The 20,107-nt window shown below is 40.5% G+C and overlaps 1 protein-coding gene across 7 annotated transcripts in view; it reads right to left on the reverse strand.

The window, feature by feature from the left end:
• Positions 1-10,154: 10,154 nt before the first annotated feature.
• The window catches only part of CDKE;1 (cyclin-dependent kinase E;1), a 54,994-nt gene continuing 45,041 nt past the window's right edge, over positions 10,155-20,107 (reverse strand). Inside the window, exons 13-17 of one of the 7 annotated variants that reach the window (XM_087679323.1) lie at positions 19,094-19,126; positions 18,900-19,002; positions 18,727-18,765; positions 18,361-18,573; positions 10,155-10,589 (exon numbers count right to left, since the gene is read on the reverse strand). In XM_087679323.1, the coding sequence (XP_087535449.1) occupies positions 10,509-10,589; positions 18,361-18,573; positions 18,727-18,765; positions 18,900-19,002; positions 19,094-19,126 (469 nt within the window). In that variant the 3' untranslated portion in view covers positions 10,155-10,508. The remainder of the gene's footprint in view (positions 10,590-18,360; positions 18,574-18,726; positions 18,766-18,899; positions 19,003-19,093; positions 19,127-20,107) is intronic. The other 6 variants (XM_087679278.1, XM_087679286.1, XM_087679294.1 and 3 more) reach the window with 6 other exon arrangements.

Below are 20,107 nucleotides of genomic sequence, written 5' to 3' on the forward strand. Positions count from 1 at the left end.
CTAGGTAGGAGGGGAGTAGAGCTTGGGTTAGGTTACTCTCACCCCTAAACTAGTGGAACATGCTTTAAGTATTCGATGAGGATCACGCAAGTATAAAAATTTGTTCAGAACTCCTTATTTGATCAAGGGTGGAGAGATAGGACAAATGCCACAACTTATGGATTATTGTTCCAACCATTGAGGAGGAGGATATCAAGGCCATTGTACAAGTCTTCTAATACTTGTTTACCTACAAAAAAAACCCGATATGGATGTAAGAAGGATACCCAAGGGCTTCATAGAAGATGTACGAAGCACCAAGAAACCTTGGGAAAGGATAACATGTTACTTCTTCTCTCTCGTATGTGGTGGTCCTATTGAAGGCAAACCATGCATGATAATTTGTGTTTAGAATGTTCCTTCCCCATGTTGGTTGGACTCTATAGGCATCCTTCAACCTAAGCATGTATTTATCCCTCCAAGATTTGTTGTTATTGGTTGCTCTACTAAATGCCTCTCAATTAATTTGATCAAACCATATCCTAATTGTTGAAAATACCTATACTGATAGGCCTCTCAATGGTAGAGATGGGCGGACTTTGTAGGCATCCTCTAGCCTAAGTATGTATTCATCCCTCCAAGATTTGTTATTCTTGGTTGCTCTACCAAATGCCTCTCAATCAATTTGATTAAACCATATCCTAATTGTGAAAAAAACCTTATTGATGATCATCTCTATGGTAGAGATGAGTAGTATCCTCATAAAATTTAGTGGAATCATGAAGTCAATGGGGATAGGGATATTAGCCATGAATTGTGCACACTTGAATTCATTAGTTGGCAAGTCTACAAGCTCACTGATTTTTGGCGCTTCTAAGGTTGTTACATCATGCACGTGTTGGGTTGTGGATCTAAATATTTTAAGCATGTGATTGATAACTTTTGGGTCAGGTTATGGTAATTTTATACTAGGCTCCCCATTAGTGTGCTCCTCACCCGTTGGTCATCAAATACTAGTGAGGCCATTCTAGGTGTTTCTAGTATTTCTCCAAGTTGCTACTCTACTCCTCTTTGGCTTTCATTAGGACTTGATGGATCTCCTAATGTCTTAGTACAACCCACGTATTCGTCTACCAATTTGTGTAGCCAACTTCTCTTTATGTTTTTAATAAGGTCCACTTTGGCACAATCTATTATTATATTGGGTTATTTGGTGCCAAAGTTGTGTTAGAGAGTTGTTTCAACCTTTGCAATTTCTTTGTAAGATATTCATATCATCCTCCCATTAGGAAAAATATGGACTTAAAAGAGGGCCCTTTTACTCAGGAGTGAATGACTTTTCGAATGACATGAGATTTGAGGTGGTGGACCTAGTGGGAGAAGGGGTAGTGTGTACATTTTATCTGCTCCCCTTTTCCCATTGCACCCACCACAACTAAGCTTTTCTCTCCCACCACCACCCCCCCCCCCCCCCCCCAACTTTTTCCTTTGACATCATGGACCCCACCTTAGGTGACCCCCACCAAGCATCCAAAAGTGATATGCAAAAATTAAAAATTTTCCCTTCTCTTCCAAAAGGATCTCTACTCCCTTTTTCCCTTTGGTCCCACCACAAGTGAGCTTGTCCCCCCGTCTCCAATTTAACCCCCTTTACCCTCCCAAAAGGATCCTTTTTCATCCAAAAACTCATTCATGTTGTCGAAGTCCCAAGAAAGGCATAAAATGAAGATACTAGGTCCCTTGGCTAAAACAAGTAGGAAAAGTTAGGGTCCCTATCATTGGCATTTGGTATCTTCATGAATTTGAACCTCATGCCATTTTGGATCAAATGAAACTTCATGCAACCTTGGGCAAGGACAACATGCTAGCTCTCCTCTCTTTTGTGGTGACCCTACACAAGGCTAACCATGCATGATAATTTGTGTTTAGAATATTCCTTCTCCATGCCAATTGGACTTTTAGGCATCCTTCAAACTGTATATTTATCCCTCCAAGCTTTATTGTTGTTGGTTGCTCTTCCAAATGCCCTCGATCAATTTGAGCAAACCATATCCTAATTGTGAACATTACCTATGATGATAAGCTTCTCGATGGTAGAGATGTGTAGTATCCTCATAAAGTTTAGTGGAAACATAAAGTCAAAGGGGATATCGATATCTACCTTAACTTGGATTCATCAGTTGGCACTTCAAATTCTCTAAGTTCATCAAACTTTGGCACTTTTAAGGGTGTTACATTAGGCACATGCTAGGTTGTGGATCTAAATATCTTCAGTCATGTAATTGTTAACCTCTAGGTCAAGTTATAACAATTTTATGATAGGCTTCAATTTAGTCCTATGTAAATATCTTCAGGCATGTGATTGATAACCTTTGGGTCATGTTATGGCAATTTTATAATGGGCTCCTCACAGTAGTCCAAACTATGCTATTAGGGATTTTCTTCATGATCAAAATCTCGTTGGTCAAACACTAATTGTGGTGAGGCCATACTAGGCAATTCTACTATTTCTCTATGTTGTTGCTCTGCTCCTTTTGGTATTTCATTAGAACTTGATGGACCTCTTGAGGTTGTGCTACAACCCATGTCTTTGATCCCCTAGTTGGTGTAGCCAACTTCTCTCTATCTTTTGATAAGGTCCTCTTTGGCACAATCTATTATTGGCTTGGGTACTTTGGTGCCAAAGTTGTCTAAGATCTTTAGATCATCCTCCCATTAGGGAAATATGGAGTAAAAAAGGGGCCTTTGGATTAGGAAATAATGACTTTCCCAATGATAAGATATTTGAGGTGGACTAATGGGAGAGGGAGTAATGTGCACATTTTGTCCACACCCTTTTTCCTATTGGGCCCACTACAAGTAGGCTTGCCCCTCTATCTCTACTTTATATCCATGTTCCCCCACCCAACCCCACCCCTTGCCATGAAATCCCCCAAACTTTTACATTTGATAAAATGGCCCCTATCTTAGAGTGGGCCCCACAAGGCATCCAAAAGTGACAGGCAAAATTTGAATATTTCCCCTCTCTCCCAACAAAATCCCCACGCCATGTTTTCCCTTAGGTCCACCACAAGTAGGCTTGTCCCCCTACCTCCACTTTAGCTAGCTCCTCCCAACTCCCACCCACTCCTCCCCTCACCCGTGCATGGCCCAAAAAAAACATTTTCCTCAAAAAACTCATTTCGTGGTGTGTAGTTAAAGAAAATATTTTTTTGTATGTTTCTCTGAGAGCTACTTTTTCGTTAGGCATTCCCTCTCCACTTCACAAATACATCCATCAAATCTTTCCACTACGCACTTCCTTCCATAGCCATAGCCATAGCCAAAAAGTCACCATTATAATTTAGTCCTCCATAGCCACCATTTGTCCCTTTCTTACAATCAGCTCATGGTGTTCTTCCTCCCATGAACTATAAGTTTTGTCTTGTTAAAATCATTCTAATGGCACTTGCAATTTTGAGTAGGATTTGCTAAGATTTTCTCTATGGTAGAATCCATTAGGTCATAATTAATTGCCTTTGGATCTTCATCTAAGGTTTCATCCTTTGATTCGTCATTTGATACCTCTTCTTTTGATACATCTTTTGAAGAGTTGTCTTGATCTAACAATCCTTCTAGTCTTTCACAATCTTGTTGCTACTACAAGCATATAGTTATCGTAAAATTATACATATAAATTAAATTCACTCACCTTTGACTAGCTTCGAATTTGTAGTTCCTAGAGCTCTTCTAGTTGCTCAAAATTCACTTAGGGATTGTGCTTGAGCCTTCCCCATAAGAACTCCACTGCTCTTATAAGCTCAAATTTATCTCATGGATTCTCATAAGGCATTCCATGTACTTTTGCATTTGATGCTAAGTTGAGCATTGTGTAGAATAGCATGGAGGTAGGTCTTCAAGCTCATCTTGATTGGCGAATTGCTAGCTCCTCTTTGATAGTTGATCTCTCCTTGGTCGTCTATATTATTCTATCTCAAAAAAGAAGAGAAGGTCAATGGTTGCAAGTATATGCATTCCAATCCCCCTCATTCTCAAGATATGGGATGTATTTATATAGAGGTCAATGGCTAGTTAAGCACTTTGTATCACCTTTGAGCATGGCAAAAATGGCATCATAATGAACTCTAGGAGTCTTCCAAGTTTCCAAAGGCATAGTTCACTACTTTCATTGCCATGAAGTTCACTGAGAATTGAACTACTTTCACTAAGAACTAAACTCCTTCAAAAGGCTCCGAGAGTTTATTTTAATAGTCGATCCATTTGCAGCAATGAGATTGAAGTGCACACTCTCAATATGGAACTTATCCCATGCTTGAAGTATGATGAGTTTACTATGCTCACCCCAATACATGTAAATGATTCCTCTCTCAGAAGTGTCACCTAAGGCAACTTTTGGTAGTACAGCATGTCTTTTAGCTCCTTCCCAGAAGAAGTTGATTCTTAAAGCTCCAAATGGCTCACTAGGTAATATGCTTGGAATGTAAGCAAATGGGTTGAGTTCTCAGAAAGTCATGTCTAGTGGAATAGGTTGAGTGGTTTCTTCTATCCAAGACTTGAAGGATTTAAAATCTATCTAAAATTTTGTTTAAACCAAATTTCAATCAATGGTGATACATGCCTGGAGGCCAATGATATGATCACTCTAGGATCCACATTTTTAAACCTATTCAAATTCACTTTCTAAGGTTGCAAACTTTGACCTCGAGAGGAATCATAGCTAATCCTTCTTCATTGTTCTAGTTGGACTTAGACCTCCCAAATGCATTAGGATCTGTTGGGATTGATTGGTACACGATCCTGGTTATTCATTGAGCACTCATGTCCAACTCAACTTCTTGCTTAAATTGCTTCTAAGCTTCCTCAAACCAACCTTTTAGTTTATCTAGTACTTTGAGTTGATGTTTGGGGTTAGGATACTCCCCCACTTTTGCACTTTCAGACTTCTCCATTTTGGTTGTAGTAATGGCAATTCATGTACCAAGTATTATCACCATATCTCAAGCTTAACTATTAGGTTGTTTTTGTGCAGACAAATTTTGAGATTTGTTTGATGAATAGATTCTTTAGAAACTCAATTTTTCTATCTCCAACTAAAATTTTCTTTCTCAATAGTATCTAAGGTAGTGAACTATGTTCTTAATGTCATATTAGAGGTAATTTTAATTACTTCAAGCACAATAAGATTTTTCTTGTGGGGAAATTGGAAATAGGTTTAGTTTGTGTTAGATTAGGGCAAGGTTTAGAGTGCGGTACATCCATGTTTTTAACGGTAGCTAATAAAAGCCTCCCAATCTTTCATCATTTTGGTGCTTGTCAACTATACTTATTGCAAGTAACTGCTAAGACTAGTTTAGCACGTGTTTGAAGCCACATCAATGGAGATAGTGATATGATGCAGGTGTGCACACATATGCAAGCACATGAAAAAATGTGGCCAAACACACACTCTTTGAGCTAGCATGCAATGATTCTCGTTCAAATTTGGTGATGTCACCCAACAATCTATGTATAGATGAAAGCATGAAAAGAGAATTGGAAGGTTTATAATTAGCTTCCCTTAAACTTTGTAGGCATGTATGGAATTTTAAGTAGGCAATAAAGTTTGCTTGTGAAGATGTCCCTTCAAAGGTATCTGAACGTGCGAATAGTCTTTCACATTGATGATACTATAGGAAACAAATTTAATTAGGCTTTGCGAATGCATGGTCTTGTGTGTAATATATAGATAAATAGCATATAACGTTTACTCTTTTTTGACATTGTTATCTAAAATTCATAAAGGGAATATTGAGAGAAAGAACCTACATTAGCAGGCCTATGTCCACACTGTAGTAAAAGGAATGTGAAACCAATAGTCTTTCACCTTGATGATAGTATGGGAAGGAAACTTAATTAGGCTTTGTGAATGCATGAGCTTGTGTAAACTAGATAAGTAGCCCTCAACTTTTTCTCTCTTTTTATATTGATGATCTAAATTTCATAAAGGATGTGTATTGAGAGAAAGAACCTACATTAGTAGGTCTATGTCGACACCATAGTATTGGATGTAGTTTGAGCAACCAAGTGCTAGCATGGAAGGAAGTAAGAACTTAAAGATGGCGTGCGAATATGCTTCTAATATCTGAGGATTTGGATCCCAAGTTGCCTTTCTATGCACGTGATGGCAGCAAAGGAGGAGTTCATGGTATGCTCCGTGTACACATCCAACTACTCGTCAACTCCAACACCAGATTGAAGGCTACAATGAAGTGATCAAAGGCGATTGGAGTATGGCATACAAGTAGGATTGCCGATTGCATGGCTCGGGATCGATGCTCGGAGAGGAAAGAGAACGTTGGCAGCCATTCGAAGGAGCTTGAAAGCTTGAAGGCATGGCAGTGATCGCTACTAATGGAGCTAAACCTGACTTCACCTGGCACAACCGGCATGTTGGGTCGGCCTGGAGAGGCACGCGCCTTGACAGACTCTATGCATCTCAGGGTGCACTGTGGATTGGGGGTAGAATGAATGACCTCTCAAGCCTTGCATGGTCTATAGGCTCTCTAGGTTCTGGGAGGACGCTAGGAACCCTATGATCCTGCTGCCTGCCTTCAAGTGGATGAAGTGCCAAGTAGCTACCACCGAAGCAGCCAAGGCCCACGGCAGGAGACTAGCGGCAAGCAGAAGAGAAGCCTCGAAGTAAGCCATCCTAGCAAGAGAAGTCACCTTGGCAGCTATCAAAGACTCCTCATATGATGCCATCCTACAAGAGTAACTTAAACACGTTGATGACTTTATTAAAAAGTCGAAGGAGAGCGCAGCAACAAAGGTGTGGTTAAAGGGGCAATTGCAGATCCTGTGAGATGCCCCCAACAACTTCTATTTTGCCAAGCTCAAGCCCAAGCAAAAAAAGAAATCGATAACCTATGTGTGCAAGACAATTCAGGTAACCTACTATATAATGAAGCTCAAATAACAGAAGTCTTCAAGGATCACTTGGCATCTAGGGTTAGGCAAAATCCCCTACATGTCCCACAGTTCAAAAGGAGCCTCCAATTGTTTCTAAAAGATGTTATCATCCCCATCCTTGCTAATCACGTGCTACTCTTAGACAAGTTCTCTCTCAAGCAAGTTAAAGTAGTCTTTAGCTTTAAAGAAGGCAAATCACCAAGGGCTGACGGGCTCCTTGCTGAAGTCTTCTAAAAAACATGGCACATGTGTGGAGCAAACCTGGTCACCTTGTTAACCATGTCCAAGCCTCTAGAAGGCTTCCTGAAGGAATGAATGTAGGAGTGGTCAAGCTTTGTTCCCAAGTCGCATGACCACCTTAAACCAACAAAACTGGCACCCACTCACCATGTCAAACCTTGCATATAAGGTGGTGACCAAAGCACTTGCATTTTGGGCCAAGATTCTATTTGCAACAATCATCCATCCAAAGCAATTTGGCTTTGTAAAAGGAAGACTAAACCAAAATGCAATGATGAATCTAGTCCTTTCAATGGACCTAGCCCTCAACAATCAAACTGACTTCATCCTCATCAAGATGGACTAGGATAAAGCTTATGATAGAGTGAGCTAGACCTTCATCATGGGCATACTATCAACATTGAAGTTTGGGCCAGTATTTATCAATATGGTGGCCTCTCTTCTAGGATGCATCAACAATGATCAACATCAATGGGCAATTCTCCTTGCCCTTTACTTTGAGGAGGTTAATCAAGCAAGCGTGTCAACTAGCTCCATCATTGTTTGCTCTATTCACAAATCCTCTTCTAGGGAAGTCGACTTAGCATGACAAGCTAGCACTATCAAAGGATTGACCCTTTTGAATGGCTCCCAAACAACGGTGCAATTCTTCGCTAATCATAATGCCTCTATCAAAGAGGCAAAAAAGGAATTAGCCTCTAATTTGCTTAGAATTTATGTTGGGTCCTCAGACCTATCTGCCTCTTAAGTTAATCACACTAAGTTTGAATTGTTTTTTTAATCTTGAAAATACCACAATCGATGGATTGTTGAGCTAGGATTTTAGATGATGAAGCTTGGGGAGTTGGTTAGGTACCTAAAAGCACCTATAAGCATTAAGATCACATAGAAGCAAAGATTTGACCAATTCAACGACAAATTTCAAACAAAAATGAAAAAACAATTGGAAGCCTCATGGAGAATGTCCAACAAAGGAAATAAGACTAACCTACCTCCCCTACTAGAGTTACTGACAATCCTCTTAACAATTTGGAAACAATTTGAAAAATGACTAAACCACAATAATTTGAGGGACGACTTTGGTATGGTGCCCACCTTCCTTGGGAGACCAATTTCAACTTGATGAAAGCACTTTGAAAACAGTTTACTTGGGAAGTGGGATTGTAATCAAATTTATTTAGGAAGAAAGGAATAGAGCAATCTTTAGGAACATTGATAGGTTCCTATTGGTCTTGAGTGTCCCTCACCTCAAACAAGAGATGATTACCACTTTGAGCATCCTCAAGAAGAAAGGTTGGGTTTTTAAATTTTTAGTAAAGTTGTCTACAAAGGCTTGGCCCTTGTTGCATCTATAGGATGTTGTAATTCATTTTACTTAATTCAATTTGAGAATGCATTACCAAAAAGCACATGTGAACCTTACAAAAAAACAAGAATCTAAATATGCTATTTGGGCCATTATGGTACCAAATTGTGAAGCATTATCAACTACAATGCAAGAGAATGAAGGCCAAAATGTTAAATCACTAGCAACCAAACATAATGGCATACATGCCATGTATATATGCTATTTGAACTACATATTGTCTACTTTGAATGGATGGACCACCTAATCCATACTTGCATTGGTTGAAAAGATCCACCAAAAGATTGGACTACACTACTACAAGTAGCTCAATTGCCTAGTGAATCCTCCACCAAAGCTACCACCCATACTGCTATCTCAAGTACTCACACCCACCTCAACATCTGTAATGGGACGTCCGATCACGTATTTCAAGTTTCAACCACTACATTGAGGGTGTGGAGGATCCTATACTACCGATATGCATGAGCAGACATGTATCCTCTACTATCGATGTGCATGTGTCAACTTTCCCTCACCTTTCGCATTTATTAAGAGCATGGAGAATAGGACAAAGTGGAATCACTTATATTGCACCAAATCCGAATCCACGTGGTATTCTCACCGTGCATGATTTGCGTGCTTACTTCTAGTTATAAAGAGAAACCAATGTTTGCTTAATAACTAGAACGATACATTAAGAGACCTATTACACAATTTCTATTTCACCATGACAAGAATCATGTATAAAGAAATAACCGTAAGTGCACCTTAAATGTAGGTGACTACATCCTTTCAATTGTTTGATTCCACATGAAGAGATCAAAACATATTTTTCATAAATAAGACGGATGCCCCATAATGACTCGTGCTTTTGATTTAGAGAAGCATATGACTTTACAATTGTTCACTCCAAGAAACAATCTTTTTCCTAGTTGCACTTTTTCTATCACAAAGTAAATGTATGCATCAATCTCATGCTATCATGACAAAAGTTTATACTCATCCATTTCGGCATCAAATAGACATGACAACAAACATAGTTGTGGATGAAGAGCAATTGACATTTTTCAAAAACCAATTGTTTTGAGCCCTTCCAAACTCTAAGAAACAAAATAATCTCAAATAATATTTCTGCACATCACCTCACATGGCAAAAGACTACGTATAAGCAATACTTTTAATGATTAAATTGGAGAAATCATGCTCTACTTTTTTGGCCCCTACCCTAACCTAAAGAAAAGCATTCATAGATTAACTAATCCATATGATGCCCACTTGCAAGATAAACGTACATACAAAGGCAATTGAGAGATGGATACACGGCATATATATACAAGTTGCATAGGAAGAAACTTGAATGAGATTGTTTACAAGTTTCTTTGCATGTAAAAGTAGAGTAATGTTGTATTTTGTGACAACAACAATAATTTTGAATCACTATGACACTAAGAAGAAAAAGCATCCTAGGTGGCCCACCCTTTCATTAGGCTCTACCTTTTTTTCTCAAGTTCTCTTTTATGATTTGCAATGTAGAAAGGAGAAACTTGTCCAAGAGAATATAGTACTGTATTTATTTACCTTACAATGCTCATCAGAAATTTTGACTCACGTGAAGTGATTAAATCAAAATTAAAAGTCGATAAAAGAAAGTAACCAGTATTAACAGGATGTATTCATGAATGCATCAGACACACACATACATGCACACCCACACAGCACTAAATCAAACCCATGAAAAAAAGGATTACAAAGTAGTGCACAAAATTGCCATTGCCAATTCTTGGCAAATGTGGTGAACTTGGTGAATTCCATCTGCCAAGCTTGTATACAAAAAGACGCACTGTCTTTTCATGGATATACAAAGCAATCTAAATCATTGCTCATATGGACACGCATTGGAGAATTGACCATTCAAGGTGCTGACATGCAATTAAAAGCATGTAAACTGGCCAAAGCAATTAGGCTTCCAAGAAATAAATAAACAAGAATGGTTCTACAAACGACGCGATTTTGGTTGAGGCTGGTAATTTCCAGGGTTCTGCATTCCCCCCATAGGCTCCTTCCTTCGACCCTGCTGACAACAAAGAGAGACCTTAGCAACACCAACGCACAATGACAGCCTCCACCATGCTTCAACAACTCCACAAGGGCAATGACTTCAGTCTTCATAATTAGACCAAAACAAGAGGTAGATTCTACACGAACAAGCTACTGAGTCATCAAATCACATGTTCAAGCTCCAACCCTTAATACACATTAAACATATAAGCATGTAGCTGGATCACAATCAGAGAGTGAAATCCAGCAATTAAACATCTAGTTGTTTAGCTGCATCACCTTCGGAGTGAAATCCAGCAAGTATCTTTCAGCTTTTGGTCTTTGGAAACCCATGAGAACCCAGTCAGAACTACGAGGAAGAGGAAGAGAATGAGTAGTAAAGAACATGAATAAATGTTTGCTGCTATGGTTAGTCCACATGCATGTTGAGAACAAAAACAAGTATTGCTTATCCAACCCAAGGATCCATCAAGGCTCCTCTTGTGGAATGTCACTGATTTTGACAGGCAATTGTTTCAACAGCAGACAATGTCTCTGCTAGGTACCCTTTGAAATACCAATCGATTTTCTTATGCTTCAAGAGCAAACCACATCTCGCACTGCAAAAAGATTCTCCTAATACAAGCACTACTTTTCGTCATAGGAGCAATGGGTATTCAACCTAGAGTGTCGATCAGCATGGCTGAGACCTGAGTTCATTTTATGCACTGGATGGCCATCATAGTGCCACAATGAGTTCTATAAGAGCAAATGCAACTGAACTCTCATTTAGGAATTTATGATATCCTTATGCTTCAGGAAATCCATCCCTCTACAGGCTACAACCTTAGCTGCAGAAAGATTCTCCTAGGACAAAACACTACTTTCTAGGCCCTTTGCATTGAAGCAACCAATAAACAAACTAGGGTATGGATCAGCATCACTGAGACATAATTTCATCTTGTTTGGGCACTGGGGCATCCTAATACCACAACTATTCCTTTGCATTTAAAAATAGATGGAGGATTCTTTGATAGGTTTGTTGGTCCTTTAAAGTCCCAACAGGTAAAGAGATGGGTTGGATTTTGTAGGGACCGGTGAGGCACGGAGATAGAGGTAGACAGACCTTACGCTCTGAGAGACAGAGAGTGCGAGTAAGCAGAATAGAGAGTGAACACGTTTTTTCGTACAAGGATGAGAGTACCACTTTAGGTTTTAGATAGATATATGTATGAAAGTACAATGTGCTAAGGGTGTGTTCACACCCGTGCAAATATAAAAGGCCCGGTGTAAATATAAAAGGCACGATGGCCCTTTATTCCCAACAACCTCCCACCTAAAGGCAATGTGCCTTAAGAGGAGAAAAGAATCAGCTAAGTCTAGGTATGTACAAAGCTGAAATAAATATATCTATCCAACTCCCATCATATGTCGGCAATGAGCAAACCGCTCTGCTAGAAGACCCTTCGTGAGAAGGTCTGTAGGATTATCATTTGTATGCACTTTGAGAAGCTCAATGCTCTTGCTGTCAAGTATATCTCAAATGAAGTGATATTTCACCTATATGTGCTTTGTCTTTGCATGAAAGACAGGATTCCGTGCTAGCATGATAGCACTCTGACTATCACAATGGAGAATAGGTAACTCTATGATGCCAAGCTCTCCCACCAGACGTGAAAGCCATAAAGCCTCCTTGCATGCCTCAGTGGCAGCTACATACTCTACCTCTGTAGTAGACAATGCAACACACTTTTGTAGCCTGGAGATCCAAGAGACCGCTCCTCCTATGAAAGTAAACACATACCCAAAAGTGGACTTCCTGCAGTCCGCATGACCAACATAGTCCGTAAAGCCAACAGATGCCTTCTGCTTTCCAAAGTAGATGCACAACTCCTTTGTGCCTTTGAGGTATCTCATAATACCTTTCACTGCATCCCAATGCTTCTTGCCAGGGGTTGCCATGTATCTGCTAACCACTCCCACTGCAAAAGCAATGTCAGAACGTGTAGCAACCATAGCATACATCAAATTGCCAACAGCTGAAGCATATGGTATCTTGGCCATTTCAACCTTCTCATCATCAGAAGTAGGGCTGTCCTCTGCACCGAGTTTCACATATGAAGGCAATGGAACCCCAATTGTTTTCCCCCTCTCCATATTGAAACGCTACAAAACTTTGGAGATATACTCCTGCTGAGATAGATAGAGTAAACCTTTAGATCTATCTTTGAATATTCGCATGCCAAGAATGTGATTTGCATCACCCAGATCCTTCATGTCAAAGCTTCCATGAAGACTGTGCTTCAATGAATCCAAGGCATGAGTATCCCTGCCAGCAATCAGCATGTCATCAACATACAAAACCAAGATAATTAGGTTGTTATCTGCTGCCTTCTTGGTGTATAAGCAGTAATCCACTTGACTTCTATGAAAACCTTGGAATTGCATGAATGTATCAAACTTATGATACCATTCTCTTGGTGCTTGTTTCAGCCCATACAAACTCCTTTTGAGTTTACAGACCATTTGTTCTTTCCCTTGTTCAACAAACCCTTCAGGCTGCTGCATATATATGTCTTCATGCAGATCACCATGTACAAACGCAGATTTTACATCCATCTATATGAGCTCCATATCCTCAACTGCAACCAAGCCCAACATGGTTCTCAATGTAGTTATCTTGACTACAGGAGAGAAAATCTCATCAAAATCAATTCCATACTCTTGCTTGTACCCCTTTGCAACCAATCTTGCTTTGTACTTTGGTGAGGAACCAGAAGTGACCTTCATTTTGTAAACCCATTTGCATGGAAGGGTTTTCTGCCCTTTAGGCAACTGCACCAAGTCGCAAGTGCCATTTTTGTCAAGAGATTCCATTTCTGACAGCATGGCTTTATACCATTTCTTGCTGTCCTGTCTGTCCATTGCTTCCTTGAAGCAAGACGGTTCACCACAGTCTGTCAACATGACATACTCAGCCACATTAATTGCACCGGGAACAAATCTGTCAGGTTGTCTAGTAGCCCTAGACGATCTCCTAACCCAATGGTCATTGTTTGTTGGCTGTTCCTGCAAATTTCCATTTTCAGCATGCTGTCCTGGCATTTCAGCCTGCAAATCAGTATTAACAGCTTGCTGTCCTGGCTGTTCCTGCACATGTAATGGCTCATTTTCATGGGCAATAGCTGGCTGATCATTTCCAGCATCATTTCTTGCATTTACAGGTTCATTTACAGCACGTATTTTCTGTTGTACAGTGGGCACATTTTGCTGTCCAAAAGGTATTTCTTCTCGGAATACAACCCTACGGACCTCCTCAGTCTTTTCGGGTTGTTTGTACATGCGATCTTCCCGGAAGATAACGTCATTGCTGCGTACTATTTTCCTTTTCTCGGGATCCCACAATTTATACCCCATTTCACCCTTATCGCCATATCCTAGGAAAATGCATTTACAGGACTTTGGCTCAAGTTTGCTGCATTTTTCTTTACGAATGTGCACAAAAGCCTCAAAACCAAACAATTTTAGATGAGCATATGAAGGTGGCTGTCACAAAATGCCTAAAAGGCTTTGGACACATATTCCCCACCATTGTCTGAGCGAAGACACTTAAGTGTCTTATCTGTCTAATTTTCAGCCAATGCCAAGAATTTTTTTAAACTTGTCAAGCACTTCATCCTTGCTACGAATAGGGTAAACCCATACTTTCCATGTAGCATCATCGACAAAGCTGACAAAATATTTCTTTCCCCCTAAAGATAATCCTGGCATTTGACATACATCTGAATGTACTAACTCTAGAGAAGAAGATTTCAAAGAAATAGACTTTTTGTGAGAAGTCTGTGGATGTTTGCCATAAATACAATGATCACAGTGCTCAAAATCAGCATAACGAAGACAAGGCAAGTAACCCAAACGAGAAAGCACTTTTATTCCTGTTTGACTCATGTGTCCCAACCGGCCATGCCATAAAGAAACACTTGGCTGCTCGGTCACGGCAACAACATGGTCACGCACACTAGATACATGAAGTGGATACAACGTATCACTCTTGCAACCTCTGGCAATAACCCTAGATCCCTTATAGATCTTCCATTTTCCATCACCAAAGGTGGAATGAAAACCATCATCATCTAGCTGCCCTATGCTGATCAAGCTCTTCTTGAGCTGAGATACATGCCGTACATGCTGAAGTGTAAAGACAGAGCCATGCTGAAACTGTAACTGCACACTGCCAACACTTGTAATCTCACATGTATAGTTGTCCCCAAGATGGACAACACCATGTCCGCCCCCTATATATGCGGAAAACCACTCACGATGAGGGGTGACATGAAAAGAAGCACCTGAGTCAAAAATCCATGTATGCATGTCATCTCTGTATTTGCAAGTAGAGCATGTGCACCAAAATGTGAAGAGACAAAGAGTACATCACTCCCACTGTTACTATCATGAGTGACTACATTCACCTCTTCAATTTTTACACTGCTTTTCTTAGGCTGACTGTCCTTCTTCTCTTCCTTGCAATCATTTGTCTTCTTGCCTCTGCCTTTCTCTTTCTTCCATTTGTAGCAGTCACATTTAAAGTGACCCTTCTTGCCACAATGATGGCATTCAACATCTTTGCCACGTGATTTACTGCGTCCCTTGCCATCATATTTGCCCTTTTGTTGTGATCTGTCCCTAGTATGCAAAGCACTCGAAGACTTGTTGGATGCATTGTTCTAGCGATTCATCTCTTCCATAAGTAGAGCACTCTCTACATCAGCATACAAAAGGATCACATTAGAGTTGCTGAATGTATCCCAACTCTCTGGTAGAGTGCAAAGCAAGAAAGTAGCCTTAAATTCCTCATCAATCATAAACTTCAAGGCAACCAGCTGACTGAAAATGAAGTTAAACTCACTCAAGTGAGTAGACATTGTTGTACCTTCTTTCTTACGCAAATCCATAAGCTTTTTCAGTCAATATACTTTACTTGCAGCGCTCTTCTGTGCATACAGTTCTTCCAGTCTAGTCCATATAGCATATACAGAATCCAAACCTTCAATGTTGAAGAGCAAGACATCGAAAATCGATAGCTCTATGGTTGAGCATGCAAGCTCATTCAACTCATCCCAATCATCTTGATCCGTGTCCATTGGCTTTGCCCCTTTAGTTTTGATCGGCTTTGCCTGCTTCTTTTGTAACAGGATATTGTAGCATTGTTTTTGCCACACTGCAAAATTATATGTGCGCCTTCAAGCTTCTTTATATGCATCAAATTACTGCTGTCATTACTGCCAGCCATGGTTTTCAGCTCAAAAATGACCAAAGAACCAATAAATGCAGGCCCAAATTGTCACCCAAGTGACCATGATACAAACAAGTACCGATCAGCAATAAATGACCATGCAGAAGTACAGATTTCAAATCTGTAATTCAGTTTTCAGAAGCACCAAACCAAGTGCTAAAGCATTATCCAACTCATTACAGCTGTTCCAAAGAGCATGTGCATCACATTACATGAGAAATCCCAAAATTTCAGCTGCAATTTCTGTTGTGCGTGTACCCACGGGCATAAAATTTGACACGAACGGTCAAAAGCCCCAAAATTTTGTGCTCAAAAGCGTCAAACACACATCTACATTTCCTCTGTCATGCATAGGGCTGTCCAATTTTGTCAAAATGAAGCAATTTCAGCAAAACCCCCAAATTTCACCAAGTGTTGATGTCCAAATTGTGCGGAATTCAACCTGCATGTACATAAAATGACCAAATGCTGCACAAATTTTCCCCAAATTGCAAAAGCCCCAAATTGCACGGGGTCCAATGTGCCTCAATGTCGAGAAATTGGGTTAATTTCAGCCCAATTTGTGCATGTACATGAAATGCCCCAAAATGTCGGGGACAAAATGTCACAAATTCCTGCAATTTTTTAGACAAATTTGCTTGTCCTGCATCAAATTTCCCAAATCTAGGAAAAGCCCCAAATTTATGGGCTAAATGTTGAGAAATTTCACTCAAATGAGTAAAATTTAAACAATTTTGGTGAAATCCCCAATTCAAATGCGCACAATGTCTGCAATTCCAATGCAGATGCCTCAATTTTTCACGAACAGTGCTCAGTTTGGCAAAGCCCCAGCTTTTTGGGCCAAAATTGCACAAAGTTGATGTTTTGTGCTTGCACGCGCAAACCCCGATTAGGGGGAAGGAGTTTGAGAAAAAAAAAATTTAAAGAAAATTTTTGAATGACGGGTCCGTTGACCCGTCAGGCCTCCCCATCGCGCGCTCGCCCGCTAATTCCGTCACGCATTGCGTGCCCTGTCAGGTCTCCTTGCCAGCTGCTGGTTCCGTCACGAGTTGCGCGCGTTGACTCCTGCCCACTATCGCCCATCAATTGCAGTCGTTTTGGTCCACGTTGTCGCAGCCCGTCACACTACTGCCTGTGCAGTCGCCTTAGTCCACGCTGGACCCCGGCTAGTCGCAGCCCGTCATGCTATTGCCCGTTCTGTCAAACTGTTGCCCAACGCCAGTGATTCCTGCTCGCACTGCCTCTTGCTGGCCCCTCAACAGTCCACAAGACTGTTACACAAGACTCTGCGTGTCGCCTGCACCTCTCAACAGCTTGAGTGAACCATTGGCTCTAATACCAGTTTGTAGGGACCGGTGAGGCACGGAGATAGAGGTAGACAGACCTTACACTCTGAGAGAGAGACAGAGAGAGTGCAAGTAAGCAAAATAGAGAGTGAACACGTTTTTCGATACAAGGACGAGAGTACCACTTTAGGTTTTAGATAGATATATGTATGAAAGTACAATGTGTTAAGGCTGTGTTCACACCCGTGCACATATAGAAGGCACGATGGCCCTTTATTCCCAACAAAACCCGTGCACATATAGAAGGCACGATGGCCCTTTATTCCCAACAGATTTTTGGCCCACATTGCAACAAGGCCTGCCTTTGGTAGATCATTGGATAGTAGGCTGAGGCTTCAATAAATGCAGACTCCGGTGGACAATAGGGGCAGTAGTAGAGAAGTTATCAAAGGCCGAGAGAAGTAGGCTGAGGAGTTTGTTTTTTCATTATCAAGGTCGGGATCCTTGGTTTGCTCCCAAATTTGATCTGTACTGGTCTCCATTTCTAGCATGAACTAGATCTTTTCAACAATTCCATGCAAATGGAGCTCATGAAAGAATGATCATCTCTAGCTGGGAAGCCCAACACCATGTCAGTGGGGAGACAATTGTGCACTCTTCCTTTTAGTCAGTTGTTTAATATTTTGGCCACCCAGTGCCTTTTCAAACCTTTATCACAGAGGTCCCATCGAGCTTTGTTTACGCAACTCCATTTCACCCATCTGTCTTCACTGTCATATGCTTGTGTTAGTGCATCCAGTTTGTGTTCAGCTCCGTCATGCCATTCTTTGCTTCTGTTTGTTGGTCATTCTGAAGTGTTAATTGGGCCATCAATAATGAAGGTGAATTGGAATGGAAGCATAAAACATGTTTGTATATTTAATGAAACACTTCACCTATATCCTGTTAAGCTTCCTGACCACTTGGCTTTTATCTCATGACTTCAATTATGTTGCAACATTACCACATCCTGTTAAGCTTCCTGACCACTTGGCTTTTATCTCATGACTTCAATTATGTTGCAACATTTACCACAAGTATGAACTTTATATGAAGTCACCTAACACATTTCGAATTCCAAATTGACAGCCAGGATCAAGAATGAACCCAGAAGACAGCTAAAAACAAACTTACTGCCCCTATATACCTTTTTCATTGAAAACTGAATTCATCAGAACACTCCAATGTACCTGTGGCTGGGGCTGCTGGGGAAGTCCCCGTTGAACCGCAATGTTTGCTGTCAGTCCAGGCATGCCAGCGTGTCCAGCAAGACCATAAGCAGTGAGACCATTATTCTGAACTCTTTGCATGCCTACTACTGGTATTTGCTGATGATGATGCATTGCCCTTGTGGCGGCAACAGAAGCAGCTGCTGAGGTACTGACTGTATGTGAAGACTGAACCTAAAGACAGAGAGCAAAGTGGATGGCTCATCAGAACTAAGCTTTGCAAAAAGTATAAACCGAACTAAAGCATACTTAAACGTTGCACATCAAAAACTCATTAGGGAAAAAAACTGAGAGATGTTTTGAAGCTGTTGTATGTAAGGACTGAACCTTTAAAAAAATTGAAGCTGTTGTATGTAAGGACTGAACCTAGAAACAGGAAAGGAAGTAGCAGGCTCATCAACAAACTAGACCCCACAATAATCTAACTGAACTACAGCACACTTTCATTTTAAAGCCTGACATAATTTTTTGAGCTGGAACACCAAGGGTGCAAGTATTACCATCTGAGATGGCTGAGAACCAGAACAATCGAAACCGGCCGTACTATCAACAGGACGATTAGGATACACTAGTTTCTCCCCAGGTTGTGTCGGAACCAGGGCACTACAGAAAAGTTTCACTAGTGTTACTACTACCTAAATTTAAGACTGTAAAGCTAAAGGAAAACAAAACCAACAGAATCAAGAGTACCTACTTGCGTCCTGGTAAAGGTTCAGTCCGGAAGTACCTATGAAAACAACCTAAGTTAGCATTGAAGAAAATAGAGGTACTTCCCCAAATGGCATACTATTACAAAGCTAAAGAACTGTATGGTGTTTACCAAATGCCTTGAAATCTAAATTGGACTTTAATGTTGTTTTGCTACAAAAGATTCCTCATGTGCGTATCTAAAAGGCTGAATACTTGTGTACATAAATTCCAGTTTTATTTTCTAATCTTTTAAAGCCATACTTCAAAACAAAGTGAAAGAAAACACAGCACACATAAAAATGCCAATGCATCTTGCGACATTCATATTCTATATAGTTGCCTACTTATTTGAATTAAGCAGCTCTACACAACTTCATTTTGTCCATCGAATGAAATGCAAGGGGGAAAATAGCGGAAAACAATATTCAATTATGGACTTTAATGTTGTTTTGCTACAAAAGATTCCTCATGTGTGTATCTAAATGGCTGAATACTGGTGTACATAATTTCCACTTTTATTTTCTTATCTTTTAAAGCCATACTTCAAAACAAAGTGAAAGAAAACACAGCACACATATAAATGCCGATGCATCTTGCGAAATTCATATTCTATATAGTTGCCTACTTATTTGAATTAAGCAGCTCTACACAACTTCATTTTGTCCATCGAATGAAATGCAAGGGGGAAAACAGCGGAAACCAATATTCAATTACGAAGGTAAATGGATCTGACCATTGACCTCCCACGCCTACTTGTTTGTTCCGTCAATGCCACAGCACCCATCCCCAAACCTCGCGAGTCGTTGCCCCCCCCCCCCCCCCCCCCCCAATCCCCAAAAAAGAACGAGGAAGCTCTACACAGCTTCATTTTGTCCATCAAATGTGTTAGAAGTGTAGCATGGGAACCCTGACTAAGCAAGGGTGCATGATAGAAGATGAGGTGCAAATGAACTAGAGGATAGGGGAAACCCTTACCCTAGCCCCAAGTGAGGCTATATAAACAGCCTAGAGGTCACTC

This window comes from Lygodium microphyllum, chromosome 1, assembly GCF_053477565.2.
Source record: "Lygodium microphyllum isolate KBCC chromosome 1, Lygodium_microphyllum_v1.1.10, whole genome shotgun sequence".
Classification (NCBI taxonomy): domain Eukaryota; kingdom Viridiplantae; phylum Streptophyta; class Polypodiopsida; order Schizaeales; family Lygodiaceae; genus Lygodium; species Lygodium microphyllum.